This window comes from Muntiacus reevesi, chromosome 11, assembly GCF_963930625.1.
Source record: "Muntiacus reevesi chromosome 11, mMunRee1.1, whole genome shotgun sequence".
NCBI lineage: Eukaryota > Metazoa > Chordata > Mammalia > Artiodactyla > Cervidae > Muntiacus > Muntiacus reevesi.
The window spans coordinates 47,321,540-47,336,521 of NC_089259.1; the positions used below are offsets into that span (position 1 = coordinate 47,321,540).

Below are 14,982 nucleotides of genomic sequence, written 5' to 3' on the forward strand. Positions count from 1 at the left end.
ATGGCCTGGTTTAAGAAAAAGTTATTACTTAAAGGAGTTACTCCACTGCTGTATCTGAGTGCATGAAGAACCTGGAATAAAAAGAAACTTTATCCACAAGTCCATTCTCTGTATCTCTATTTCTGCCCTGCAAATGGGTTCATCAGTACCATTTCCCTAGATTCCATATATATGCATTAATATAAAATATTTGTTTTTCTCTTACTTCACTCTGTATAACAGGCTCTAGGTTTGTCCACCTCAGTTCAACTAACTCAGATTTGTTCCTTTTCATGACTGAGTAATATTCCCCTGTATATACGTACCACAACTTCTATATCCATTCATCTGGACACAGTGGGGGAAGGAGCAGGTAGGACAAACTGAGAGAGTAGCACTGAAATATAATGCATGCATGCATGCTAAGCTGCTTCAGTCATGTCTGACTCTGTGTGATCCTATGGATTGTAGCCTGCCAGGACCCTCTGTCCATGGGATTCTCTAGGCAAGAATACCGGAGTGGGTTGCCTTGCTCTCCTCCAGGGGAATCTGCCTGACCCAGGGATCAAACCCAAGTCTCTTACCTCCTGCATTGGCAGGTGGGTTCTTTATCACTAGCTACACCTGATATAGTATCATGGGTAAAATAAAAAGCTAGTGGGAAATTGCTACATAACACAGGAAGCTCAGCCTGGTGCTCTGTGACAACCTAGAGGGGTGGGATGGGGGTGAGATTCAAGAGGGAGGGGATATATGTATATATATAGTTGATTCACATTGTTGCACGGCAGAAATCAACAAAACATTGTAAAGCAATTATCCTCCAATAAAAAATTTAAAAAGACATTTTATTCTTCTGATATTGCTTAAAGGACAGCTCAAGCACCAAGTAGCCAGTGATTAGTCAGTTATGTTTTACCATAACTTTTTAAAAAGTTTATCAATAATTTCATATCATTCTATGTACAAAAAATGAATTATTCATAATCTGCTCTTTTATACTATAATTTAAAAAAACAAAGATTTCTGATGCTCAAAAATAAAAGCACTACATGTTTTAGTGCCTTTGCATTTTCATTTCATTTGCCTTCTTATGTATTCAAAAGCAATTTCAATGACTTACAGATATTTGCTATTGTTTTCTTTTTTTTTTCCATTTATTTTTATTAGTTGTTTTCTTGTTTCTCATTTATTTAAGGCAGTGAAGGGGTTAGTCATCTGTTTAACTTTCAGGTAGGTTTATTATTTGTTATTTTGTAATAATGTGATGTAAAAGGTGTCCAATGGAAATACTGAACTTTCATGATTTTTTAATCCATTTCTAAATGAAATGAGATCATTTTAATGGTGACTGAAAAGTAGCCATTGATTTCTCCCAGCCACAAATATTACTAAAATATTACTTCTAAAATTTTAAGTGTTTTACTTTGTTTTAATCTACCATTTTTTAGATGGCTTATAAATTCTATGATGGTATCAGAACAACTAAAACTTAAATTAATACTATGAAGTTAAATCCCTTTCAGTTCAGTCACTCAATCATGTCCAGCTCTTTGCAACCCCATGGACTGCAGCACGCCAGGTTTCCTTGTCCATCACCAACTCCCTGAGTTTTCTCAAACTCTGGGGAGTTAAATTAGTACTGCGAATAACTTAATTGTTTTAACTTAGATTCAGCAACAACAAAAAATCCTAGGAAGTGTTAAAAGGTTAACAGTAAAGGAATGAGTAATGAGAAATCAACCATATGGAACAAAAAAGAAAGTATACTTAGTGTGACCATGAGGGAAAATTAAATTTCCAGAGAAAATTATGAGATGGAACAAAGAAAGCTAATATATGATATTAAGGGGGAATTCCATAATGAAAATAGTGCTCATAAACATTTCCCTACCAAACTTAAGTTCTCTATAGCATTTAAGAATGAGAATCACAGAATATACTTAAAAAAAAAAAAAAAGAATGAGAATCACAGAATATATAAGGACTTCAAAAGATTATCTAGCCTAATTATCTGGGAAAATCTACACTCTTAACCCCACACAAAGCCTGGGTCTTGGTAAAGTGGATTTTGAGGGGGTTGCTTTGTTTTACTAGTTTTACTTTCCCTGGATACTTTTGTGTGGATCTGCGAATCTGAGGAGTTCTACTTTTTCTATGAACAGTAGTCACTTCCATTTTTTTCATACCTTTTAAACCACTTTTGGAGAAAGCAGAAATGTTCTTTTCCAGAAATCTCAAATGTGGTTAAACAAGATTAAGCCACTTGCTTTGCATTATTTTACAAAAGAAGGAAGGGAGGGAAGGAGGATGCAAGGGAAGGAGGGAGGGAGAAGCATCTAAACTTCCCAAGTAACCGTACAGCGCCCATCTGAACTCTATACAGTAAGTCCCCTAGACAGGAACCCTTCAAGGTGGGAATTTTCAAAGACATGAACGTGCGTTCACATGTCAAATCATGTGAAGTGAGCAGACGTGCCTGGCGTACACTGTCACAGGCGTCCACCCTCCACAAGTGGTTTTGCTTTTGTGTACTTTACTGCACAATACTGTTGTGAGCAACAAGCGGAGCTACCTAATGAAGACCTGATAGAACTGCAGGCCCAGAAAAAAGACAAAAGACGAAAGGAAGAAGTAACTGAAGAACCAAAGAGATTCATGACACCGGAAATGGCAAGGGTATTTTCTTTATCTGAGGAGGCACTGTTCGTTTTTGAGACCCAGGACCCAAATGTAGACTGGTACACAGAGATTGCAGCAGCCGTTCAGAGATGCAATCCAGTGTTACTGTGTTATCTATGGTGAAAAAAAAAGAGAGCTACTACCCAGACATCACTGGATTGTCTGGATTGTTTTTTCAAGAGGGTAGATGGAATTGAATCCAGCAAGGAAGCAGAACCTGTGCCATCAGCGTGAGGCATGAGTGAAACTGCAGCTTGCTGTCTCCTATTGCTGACATCTTTCAGCTCTGCCATCTCCCACCTCCTCTCCCTCCTCCAGATAATAACTCCTCTTGCCTGTCCACTCGATGCCAGCCCCTGTGTGCCAGTTGTTGTACTGTACCACTATACTTTTCAAGGTACTGCTCTGTAAGATAAAAAGTGTTTTCTTCATCGTTGTTTTTTTTTAAGTATTATTTGTGTGGAAAGTGTTAGAAACCTATCACAGTACACTACCATAGAGCCAATTGTGCTAGCTGGGTACATAGGTTAACTCTGTTGGACTTAGGAACACGTTGGGCTTACAAACATGCCCTCAAAACGAAACTCATACGTGTGGAACTTACTGTACTGTTTATCAATTCATAACAATCTCTACAAAGAAATAAGAGAAAAAGCTAGTTGCATATTCTCTGTGCTCAGAGTAGATAAGTCAGCATGTGCAGTTTCGCAATATTTTGTCTTTCACAACTACCAAGCCACATCAATCATAACATTGCTTAGACCGATATAATATTTGACTGCTTTATTCTACACGTCAGCTGCTTGAACCATCCTTCTTTATACAGGAAATTTACATTTAATTTTTCCTGTAGCTTGCAATTCTGATGCCTCACCATTCAGTTAAGATGGTTATTGATAAAAAAAAGTAAAAAGGATTTCAAAAATTCCAGCATAGGCCCCTTCTTAAGAATAATGATGCCAGCACTAATATTCTGATGCAACTTCAATGTAATATGAAGACATTCTCAGCCAGTCTCGTCTGTTGCCTGAGCCACAGAACTTCTCAAGACGGAAAAAGGCAGCATATTCCTAGTCTTTCGACTCTGACTCCCTGTTCTGAAAATTCATCCTGCGTACATGAGGGAAAAATAAAAGTACTAAAAAATACAAACAAAACAAAACTTGTAAAACAGGTTGGAAATCAGAAGGTTTTACAGTTTTCCTCTTGGTGGAGGTTATCCAGTAATCAGAGATTTGTTGTTGTTCTTGTTAGCTGTTCAGTCATGTCCAACTCTTTGTGACCCCATGGACTATAGCCTACCAGGCTCCTCTGTCCAGGCAAGAATACTGGAGTGGGTTGCCATGCCCTCCTCCAGGGGATCTTCCTGCATTGCAGACAGACTCTTTACGATATGAGCCACTAGGGATGCCCTAATCAGAGATTAACCAGCACCTGTAAAAAGATTACCTGAAGTTAAGAGTAACACACTCTATCACTCAAAAATACACTTAATAAGCCCCTGCTCTTCTAGAAACTATTGGGGGATACAACAACAGTAAGGACAGCCTAACCTTGTAGGATTCACCATCCAGTGGCATGGAAAGTTATGTGAACAAACACACAAGATAATGGATTTGCAGGAACTATTAGAGATCTATGAACAAGGTCAGCAAAAGCACTGACAACAAAACAAGGAAAATGAGTCAAATCCTGGAAAAGGGTGTCAGAAAAGGTGTTACTAGGAGTTTATCTTTAAACAGGGTCCTAAAAAGTACACAGTAGAAAAGAAGGGGAAGGGGAGTCAAGTCAGAGCAGAGCAAAGGAGGCCTGCTTCCCATGCAATGAGGCAGGCAGGAAGAGAATGTGAAAGCAGATACAGAAAGAGAACATACACGGTCTCCTTGTGTAGTAGCCGGGTGGACCCTCAAGGCTGGCACAGCTGCATTCCCCACCTGATGGTATGGAAGCAGTGAGCCCTGGCTCTGGCCTCCTCTGACAGGCAGGCCCCTCACTCCATGCAGCCAACAGTTAGCTCAGAATGTCAGCAGCACTTCTGTGAGCCGCACCACCCACGTATCTCCTTGATCTCATGTGTCCTGTGCGTGAACCATTTGTTGCTTCAGTAGCAAGCCAAATAAACGCAACCTCACATCAGAAGTCACAGCAGTCTCTGGAATCTGGCCTAGAGACAGCTGAGCGCAGGGGACAGCACGTGGGAGGACGCAGTGGTGAGAGGGAGAGCTTTCGGGGGGACTGGAGAAGCACGAGGTAGGCCCTTCTGCCATGCTAGACCATGTAGATTTTGTCTCTTAATAAGGAGGCATAAACTGGTCCTTAGTGAGAAAAAAACTACAACATAAGATAGGATATGGACAGATGACAGATTAAACCAGTGGCAGGGAGACTAGTTAGGACACTAAGGTAATTGTCTTTCTAAAGAAGGTCCAGACTTAGATACCAGACAGAGAGAAAAAGGAAAGCGAGATGGATATAAGGGACATTCTACCTTCGAGTTTCTAGCAAGGGTCCCCAACTGTGGGACCACAGACCAATACCGGTCCATGGCCTGGTAGGAACTGGGCCTCACAGCAGCAGGTGAATGGTGGGCAAGTGAGCAAAACTTCATCTGTATTTACAGCTGTCCCCCATCACTCGCATTACCGCCTGAGTTCTGCCTCCTATCAGATCAGCGGTGGCAAGAGATTCTCATAGGAGCACAAACCCTACTGTGAACTACACATAGAGGGATCTAGATTGCATGCTCCTTCCTTTTTTTTTTAGTTGGACGAAAATTGCTTTACAATGCTGTGTTGGTTCCTGCCATACAACAATGAAAATCAGTCATAATTATACATATATCACCTGCCAGTTACAAGGTCCTTAAAGAATTATCCCCAAACCAATGAAAAACTGTCTCCCATGAAACCAGTCCCTGGTGCCAAAAAGGTCAGGGACGGCTGGTTTGTAGGATTTGGTAAACAGGTGGATATAGATGGTGCAAAAGGATGCATATGATTTCTAAATATGGAAGTTGTGTAAATGGAACAGTCAAAACAAAGTATGACAGGTTTTGGAAAGGTAGGAGAGTAAGGATCTGCAATGGAGGAAGAACCAGTCTTAGGAGGAGGGACTGAGGAGGAAGGGAGAGGGGCAAGTGGGGCAGTGGATGGGTGGGAAAGGGGGCAAGATTACCCTACATTCTCATTTTCTACCTAAGTCTGATTCAGTTGGCATTTTCCAGGATTGTGTCTTTGGCGCTGTTTAGCCATCTCTCTTTTTCTTCCCCCTGAGTGCTCATCAACCCCCACACCTTCAATCATTCTTCACACAATAACTCTTAAATTTCTATCCCAAGCCCTAAACTAAACCTATATAATACAGTGGCCACTTGGATATCAACATGTGGTTTTCATTGGTATGGCTAACTGCCTAAAGTGAGAACAAAACTTTAAAAGGATCCCTTTTGGGTAAAAACTGTTGAATGCTACATTCCCTAGTCAGAAAGTGTCTTGGCACCAATTCATCTCCATTTCTTCATTATTCCTCAACTCAGTCAGTGTCCATGCTGGGAACACAGAAGGCAAGAGTTACTAGGGATGATTTTAAATGGATGACCAACAAGGTCCTATTGTATAGCACAGGGAACTCTGCTCAATGTTACATAGCAGCCTGGATGAAAGGGGAGTTTGGGAGAGCAAGGATACACGTGTATGTATAGCTGGGTTCCTTCTCTGTTTACCTGAAACTATCACAACATTTTTAATCGGCTATATCCCAATACAAAACAAAAAGCTTTAAAAATGAGTTAGCAAAGAGGATGGCAACATGCATTAAGGAAATGAGGAGAATGCAGCCTGGCTTACTCTGTTCTAAGTGGTGGTATTTCCCTGGGGAAAATCGAGGGGGAAGACCTACATCTAATAAACGCTGTGCTTCTAAGAATGGTAATGTATACATCTAAAGATTCATGCTAAAATGGTTAGGAGAGGTAACTCAAGTGGAAGAATACATAAAAAAAAAAATTTAGGGGAAAACACTGATATATTTTTAGTCACTCAGAACCATTTCCAACTTCGCCTTACATATTTCTTCGAAAATTCTAACTGTTCCCATTAAAGAGGGGTGGGGTGAGGGTGTGAGAATGCTGGAGAGAAAAACTGGCTTCCAAATTCCAAAGAAAGAAAATCAAGGCTAAAAACAGACCATAAAGAAAGTGTTTTTAAAATGAGGACAGGGGCTGATGAAATACAGAGAAAAAAATAAAATCGCTGTCTACCCTGTTGAAATAAGCATTATCTACTCTGAGATGTTAGAGCAACTGAGAGAATAAAAGGTCTTCTTTATCTTCTTACATGAGCAATGGAAAAAGTAACCACTCTTCTTCCACGATCAGGCTTTTCCTACCTTTTTAAAAAATAGCCAACTCATTGGAAAAGACCCTGATGCTGGGAAAGATTGAAGGCAAAAGAAGAACAGGGTGGCAGAGGATGAGATGATTGGATGGCATCATTGATTCAATGGACATGAACTTGGGCAAACTCCAGGAAATGGTGAGGGACAGGGAGGCTTGGCATGCTGCAGTCCATGGGGACTTAAAAGAGTCAGACACGTCTTAGGGACGGAACAAGAGCAACCACCACCTTTGAAAAATACTCCCAGTAGTATTTCTGGATTTGTTAAACTCAAGAAAATTATCTAGGCTGAAAAATTACCAAGATAATCTGGTTTTGTTCTTCTACTGTGGTTCTGCCTCAAAGAGCAGAAACTCATTCCCTTTTTCCTGTGTTGGCCATTCTGTGAGGCTTGGGTCTGTCAGGGACGAGTCTCCCATGAGGCAGGGGCTTGGGGAGGAGCCTGTGGACAGCAGTCACCCCACTTACCAGAGATTCACTGGCACATTGGAACACGTAGCAGATATACTGGCTCAGTCCAGGCTCCGCGGACTCCCGACAAATAAAGCCGAAGTGATCAACATGCTTGATACCCTGGAGAGGGAAGAAGTGGGCTGTTTACAAGATTATGTCCATTTAACCAACACTATGGAAACAGTTCTGTGCTTTCACACTTTCATAAATTTCTCCTTCACAGCACTGCGATAGGAGACATAATGGCAGAGCAAACGTATATGGCAGACTTTCGATACATAAAATAAAGGGTGAAACCAGCTCAGATTACTTTCTTTCTGGCAAACACTCTGTGACTCGGGGCCACAGAAGGAAAAACAGGATGGCACGATCCATTGTCTCCTGCAATAAAACCACTACCGAGTGTTTGGCAGTAATGGAGTTTTCAATTTATTGGTCGTCATTGAGCAAGCAGTCTGATGATTCATCACAAGCCCTGTTCTTATTTACTTGAGATTAAGAATCATAAAACTGACAATGCTCTACTGAAATGGCATGCAGTTCCCTAAAGTATGCATTAGAACTACTAGAACATTTGTCTATTTAGAGACAGTCAAGGAGTCCCAACTGTTAGAAGATGAATACGTTAAAGAAATTACTGCAGATGTCAATGATCCAAATTCACCAATCTGTAATTTCTGAACACAGGTTAAATAACCTCAGTTACACTTTATAAAAAAATTCTGAATCATTTGAGAACTTAAATCAGCCTAAATTACATACACACCAATTAGCAGCCAGTAACACCCTGTGGCCTGGCATGCTGCAGTCCATGGGGTCGCAAAGAGTCGGACACGACTGAGCAACTGAACTGAACTGAACTGAGCACCTAGTTACTTTAACAGGAAGCATGGGACTTTGAAAAGTTAGGAAAACCAAAAATTTAAAGTTGACCTGCAATCACTTAAATTCCAGGGAAAAGAAAACAGGCTTTGAAGTCAGATTTGTGCTTCCACCTTGGTTCAAGCAATTTACTAGGTATAAGATATTGTGATGTAATGATAAAAAATATCTTGGAAGTTCCACTCCTCGTTATAAAATAGTAGTCATGGCACCTATTTCCAGAAATTTTTGAGATTCAGAACTAAGAAACATCTTAGTTCCTTGCATGTTTGATAAACAGTAACCACAATTCTTGTCTTAATAAGCTTCACCATCCAATGGATATGGAAAAAGGAAATCAACTCTATAAAAAGAAAAAGTTAATAGGAGGAATGAAGTTATACAGTCCATGTTCAGTTCAGTCGCTCAGTCGTGTCTGACTCTTTGCAACCCCATGAATCACAGCACGCCAGGCCTCCCTGTCCATCACCAATTCCCAGAGTTTACTCAAACTCATGTCCATCGAGTCAGTGATGCCATCCAGCCATCTCATCCTCTGTCGTCCCCTTCTCCTCCTTCCCCCAATCCCTCCCAGCATCAGGGTCTTTTCCAACGAGTCAACTCTTCGCATGAGGTGGCCAAAGCAGTGGAGTTTCAGCTTCAGCATCAGTCCTTCCAATGAACACCCAGGACTTATCTCCTTTAGGATGGACTGGATGGATCTCCTGGCAGTCCAAGGGACTCTCAAGAGTCTTCTCCAACACCACAGTTCAAAGGCATCAATTTTTCAGTACTCAGCTTTCTTCACAGTCCAACTCTCACATACAGTCCATGAGGTGAAAGTAAATACCATCTGATACAACTCATTCATCATTATAGAATTTCTTTGACTTGGGACTTCCCAGGAGATCAAGATTAAGAATTTGTGCTTCTACTGCATGAGGCATGGGTTCAGTCCCTGATTGGGGAACTAAGATCCCACATACCTGCACAGTGCGGCCAGAACCAAATAAATAAATAAAATAAAATGGAGAAATAGCATCATCTTAAGAAAAAAAAAATCTTTGACTAACTTGGCATTAAATGGGAAAAACGCATAATACCTCATCAGCTCACCAAGTTTTCAGGCAGTGGCAATGCTCCAGTAAAGAAAACCACTCCCTTATTCCTCACGCTTGCCAAAAATCCAGTCCTACTGAGTTTGAAGAAAGAAACTTACATAGGGGTACATGTGAGGAGCCTGGTGGGCTACAGTTCATGGGGTCGCAAAGAGTCACCTCACGTCGTGTGTTAAAAAGTATGCCTGTTCCCAAATGTGGCCAATTCTATCAGTGCAATTCTGTGAAAAAGCAATAGGAGCTGGCCATGCAGTGAGGGGCAGAGATTAACCTGACAATTATTCTGATCAAAGGCCTTTACACAAAATTTCCTCACATTTCAGTCAATTCTTTTTCTTAATGTTTAATGTCAATACAAAGCTTGCTTTAAAAAAAAAAAGGAAAAGGAAAAATCTTGTTTGAACTGCCAGTTTATATATTTGGTTTGGCTGCTTTCTTCTTTTCCAATCTTTTTTTTTTCCCTTAAATGTTCAATGAGCATTGCTAGTTTTCTTCCTGCAAGACTTGGGGCTAGGGAGACGCACAGCCTTTTCCAGTGGCGACTCTTGCTCTGGGAAATAGGAAATACACAGCTTTGCACATAATTCTCAACACTGGGCCTGAGGTCCTGCAGAAATATTCATTCAACATTTATTGAACACCTAAGAATTAAGCTCTGTCTTAACACATCTTATCCTCTGATGCTCTACAGCATAAGACACCCACCCTCACAGACTTTATGATCATGCAAAGACCCCCCAGGAAACATGTCATTACACGAATGCTTAGTAAATACTATTTTTCAGTTAAAATGAATCATCTTTCTACCAAATTTTTTGTCCCTTAAATAGGAATTTTAGAAATTTTCAATATATTCACCCTAGAGTCAGATACTGCCTTTCTCAGTTATTAGAGTAGAAAGCTTTTATCTTCAGAACATAATTTTAGGTCTCCATATAATAGAACAAATATTAAAATAAAACACTAGAAGTGAAACTACATTAGCTGAGTGTAAGGAGAGTAATTAACAATATGTACAAAAGGTTGTCATTTTCCAACAGAAGAATATCTGAACATCCTACTTATGGCAGTGTTAACTTCAAAATTCAAAAAAAAATTTTTTTAATAAGCAGCCTTGATTTTCAACATTAAAATGCAGGAAAGGGCCTTGGCAAGATCTAAGACCCTGAAGGTACATCTAAGGTACACCTATTAGGAAATAAGTTATTGCTTCTCTATTCCACGGACCTCCTCAGAGGCATCCTTGCATTTTTACCTTTCCCATATTCAGATTTAGATACTCCCTCCATTCCAACATCTTCAGAAATTCTTCCTAGGTTTGCCATATAGTTAGGCAGCTCTAACTTTTGGATAGCTGTACTAAATTATTATATTACTATGGTACTTCGAATACTACTTTATGCCTGATATGACCTCAACCACATATAACTGTATTGATTATTTTTAAAACTTTCATATACACAGTATAAGAATGAACAACAAGTAAAAGGCCAACGATACATACACAAACCGTCTTTTCAAACTTTAACATTTACATCAATAAACTTGAAAGTACTGGTTCTCCTTTTATTACCTATTATAGTATAAAGAGCAAATATGACTCAGTGAATGCCAAAACTCACTGCCCAAGATTCTGAGGAAAACTAACTGAGAAGATATTTCCAAAAGAACTCACCACCACAAAAATTCCACTCACCCCTTCGATGAAGGGATGCCAGGAGGAGACTGGGTTGATGACAGCGAGGACGAAATATTATGATAATGAGAGACCTGGAAAGGATTCTGTTACTGGCAGAGACCCAAACACATGAACACTCTTAAGATAAATCCACTTGGCAAAAACCACCACAATATTGTAAAGTAATTAGTTTCCAATTAAAATAAATAAATTAGTTTTTAAAAAATAAATAAAATTTGAAGGGATTCAATCCCAGTTACTTTATGGTTAATTGAGAAACAAGCCTTAATTAGCTTCCTCAAATACTATAATCTACTTCAATACATACCTGGGAACAAGAAGAGATGTCTTTAAAATTCTTCTCAAGCACAACTGATTTAGTGTCTGGACTGATAAGGTTAATCTCAAACCGTCCAACCTTAAAAATAAAGCATTCCAATTAATTTCAACTTACCAAGAACCTAATATCTTACTTTACAATTAAATATTTGACTAATAATACAGATTCAAATGGTCTATACAGGATATATGGGCTTCCCCGGTAGCTCAGCTGGTAAAGAATCTGCCTACAATGCAGGAGACCCTGGTTTGATTCCTGTGTTGGGAAGATCCAGTGGAGAAGGGATAGGCTACCCACTCCAGTATTTTGGGGCTGCCCTTGTGGCTCGCTGGTAAAGAATCCACCTGCAATGCAAGAGACGTGGGTTGGATCCCTGGGTTGGGAAGATCCCCTGAGAAGGGAAAGACTACCCACTCCAGTAATCTGGCCTGGAGAATACCATGGACTGTATAGGAATCTACAGTGTCAATACCGAACCCCATCAAATTTACAACCTCAGTTATCAGTCATCTGAAAACATTTCTTCCTTTCATCTAGAAATCATGAAACAAGCTGCTCTTAATTTAAAATAAACCATTTTTTTCCAAATTAGAAACTGTCTTTTCAAAAAAAACGCAATCTTTCCTCACTTTATGTTTTCTAAAAATACCAATTATTTAATTATAATTTAAAATCTTACTTTCTCACAAAGGATCAACAGAAAGATATACTTGCAATTGGCAGATAATTTTTTTTAGTTTTTTAAATAAACAACCATTTAGGAAAAAATTAACAACATGGACTCTGGCTAGCTAAGGCAAAGAACAAATCAAGAGAGGAAACTCAGGGGACTTCCCTGGTGGTCCAATGGTTAAGACTTCACCTTCTAATGCAGAGGATGCTGGTTTGCTCCCTGGATGAGGAACTAAGATACCACATGCCTTGCAGCCAGAAAGCCAAAACATAAAACAGAAGGAATACTGTAACAAATTCAATAAAAACTTTAAAAATCATTCACATAAAAAAAAAAACTTTAAAGAAAGAGAGGAAACTCAGTTAATATGTTACCAAAGAAAAGACTATAGACACTTGAATCACATGCCTCGAGTTATCAAGAACAAAACAGAACAAAACAACCACGAACTTCTGATAAAGCAAATATTACATCCTGGGACTATTTACCAAGGTACACAGTGCAATTTCCTTCTTAAAGACTCTTTGCAATGGGATAAAAGGACTGTCACTCCTTTTTTCAAGAAAGCTCAAATCTGAGGAAAACTCTAATCCTCAAAGCTGAGGATTAATTAAAGAATCTTTACAGGGCATTGTCAGGAATTCAGTTCTTTCAAGTGGAACTGGACACTTTCTATACCCTGTACAACTTACAAAACTACTTTTTAGAATTAAGAATCGTGTTTTACACCTATAATATAGCTTGCACCCAATCATTTTAACAACTGATCCAATAAATTATCAGGCCTATGATGTTTCCTAAACCTCTCCTTTGTATGACAGAGTAAATTGGTGTATCCTCATCTGAAGATACAACCATGAGTCTCTGGACTTTTCTTTTTTTTCTCTAGAAAATTCTCTCTCCTTCAAGAAGATTCACACTCTCCTAGATTCACATCTTCAAACCCTTCTGACTTTCTGCAGTCATTAAAAAATAATAACAATAAATAGCAACATTTACTGAAGAATCATATGTGGGCTGAGTCATGTCCAACTCTTTGCCACACCATGGACTGTAGCCTGCCAGGCTCCTCTGTCCATGGGATTTCCAGGCATGAATACTGGAGTGGGTTGCCATTTCCTACACCAGGGAATCTTCCCACCCAAGGATTGAACCTACATCTCCTGTGTTTCCTGCACTGGCAGGGAGGATTCTTTATCACTGAGCCACTTGGGAAGCCCTGGTGAAGAATCAACCTAACGCAAACGCTGGTGATGCTAAGACTGCTTCAGTAGTTACCAACTTTTTGAGACCCTATGGATTGTAGCCTGCCAGGCTCCTGTGTCCATGGGATTCTCCAGGCAAGAACACTGGAGTAGGTTGCCATGCAATCATCCAGATCTTCCCCACTCGGGGATGGAACCCCTTCTCTCAGGTCTCCTGCAGTGGCAGGCAGGTTTTTTGTTCTTTGTTTGTTTGCTTACCACTAGCGCCATCTGGGTTGCTGCTGCTGCTAAGTCACTTCAGTCGCGTCCGACTCTGTGCCACCCCATAGATGGCAGCCCACCAGGCTCCCCCATCCCTGGGATTCTCCAGGCAAGAACACTGGAGTGGGTTGCCATTTCCTTCTCCAATGCGTGAAAGTGAAAAGTGAAAGTGAAGTCGCTCAGTCGTGTCCGACTCTTCGCCACCCCACATACTGCAGCCCACCAGGCTCCTCCGTCCGGGGATTTTCCAGGCAAGAGTACTGGAGTGGGGTGCCATTGCCTTCTCCATCTCTGCTAAGTTCCCCAAGCAACTTTCCCTGAGGCTCCTTCAAGCGCTTCTCTCTCTTTCCCCCCTGCCCCGCTCCCTCTTCTCTTCCATCCCCTGTCTGCCTCTCACCCCTTCACTACTGTCCTTTGCTCTCTTTCTCCGACCTGCCTCCTCTGCTGCCTGGGGGACATGACAGAAAAGTTGGGTGCTTCCAGATGGAGGACCAGGGAGAAGCTGGCGGCCGGGCTACTTCCGGCTACGGCAAAAGATGGGGAAACAGCGGGAGAGCCGGCGGCCAGGACAGCACCTGAAACAGCATGGTTCTGTTCTTCTCCGAGTCCGAGGGCTGCACGTGGCTGGGCGCGCTGGCGTGCCTCCTCCGCGGCTGCGGCTTCTGGCTGTTCTCGTGAACTTTCCTTTGCAGGACCCCCGTGACGCTGCTGCACCGAGACCGGAACTCCTGCTGTTCATCGAAGCCCGAGTCCTCCAAAATCCTCTCGGGGCAGCAGACTCGCGAGCTGGATGGCCCAGGCTGGCTGGGCGCCGCGGGGAAGACGGGGTGGATGTCCGCGACGCCAGCCCCTTCCTCCAACAGAACGTCCGCGGGGGAGGCCGGCGTCCGCGCCTCGGATCCCGCCTGGTCCTCGCCCGAGTCCCCCGCGCGCGGCTCGCCCTGGAGCCGCAGGCGCTGCTGCTCGTGCAGGCTGAACTTCTCGATGCAGTCGTCGATGAGGCTGGACGGCGCCTTCTTGTGGGTCACGGTCACCCTGCCACAGTACAGGACCTCGAACTTCTGAGAGTTGTAAAAGGCGTCCTCGTTGTCTTTGCTGGGTTTGGCGTCCTCTTTCATGGCAGCTTTCGATAACTGCCTTATGCTGCTGATAACATCGGGAACCTGGAAAAGAATTCAGAACAATTATTATCACACGGAATGCATTCTCATGGCAAATGATAAAATACTGCAAGTAACAGACCCTACATAAGATAAAGTATGGGCTTCTCTGGTGGCCCAGTCAGTGAAGAATCAGCCTGCAATGCGGGGGACCTGGGTTCGATTCCTGGGTTGGGAA

The 14,982-nt window shown here is 41.5% G+C and overlaps 1 protein-coding gene across 2 annotated transcripts in view; it reads right to left on the bottom strand.

Moving 5' to 3' along the window:
- Nucleotides 1-14,982, bottom strand: part of TBC1D4 (TBC1 domain family member 4) — a 203,388-nt gene that overhangs the window by 69,414 nt on the left and 118,992 nt on the right. For both annotated transcript variants that reach the window (XM_065901626.1, XM_065901627.1), the window contains exons 2-4: nt 14,220-14,807; nt 11,494-11,583; nt 7,524-7,628 (exon numbers count right to left, since the gene is read on the bottom strand). In XM_065901626.1, the coding sequence (XP_065757698.1) occupies nt 7,524-7,628; nt 11,494-11,583; nt 14,220-14,807 (783 nt within the window). The remainder of the gene's footprint in view (nt 1-7,523; nt 7,629-11,493; nt 11,584-14,219; nt 14,808-14,982) is intronic.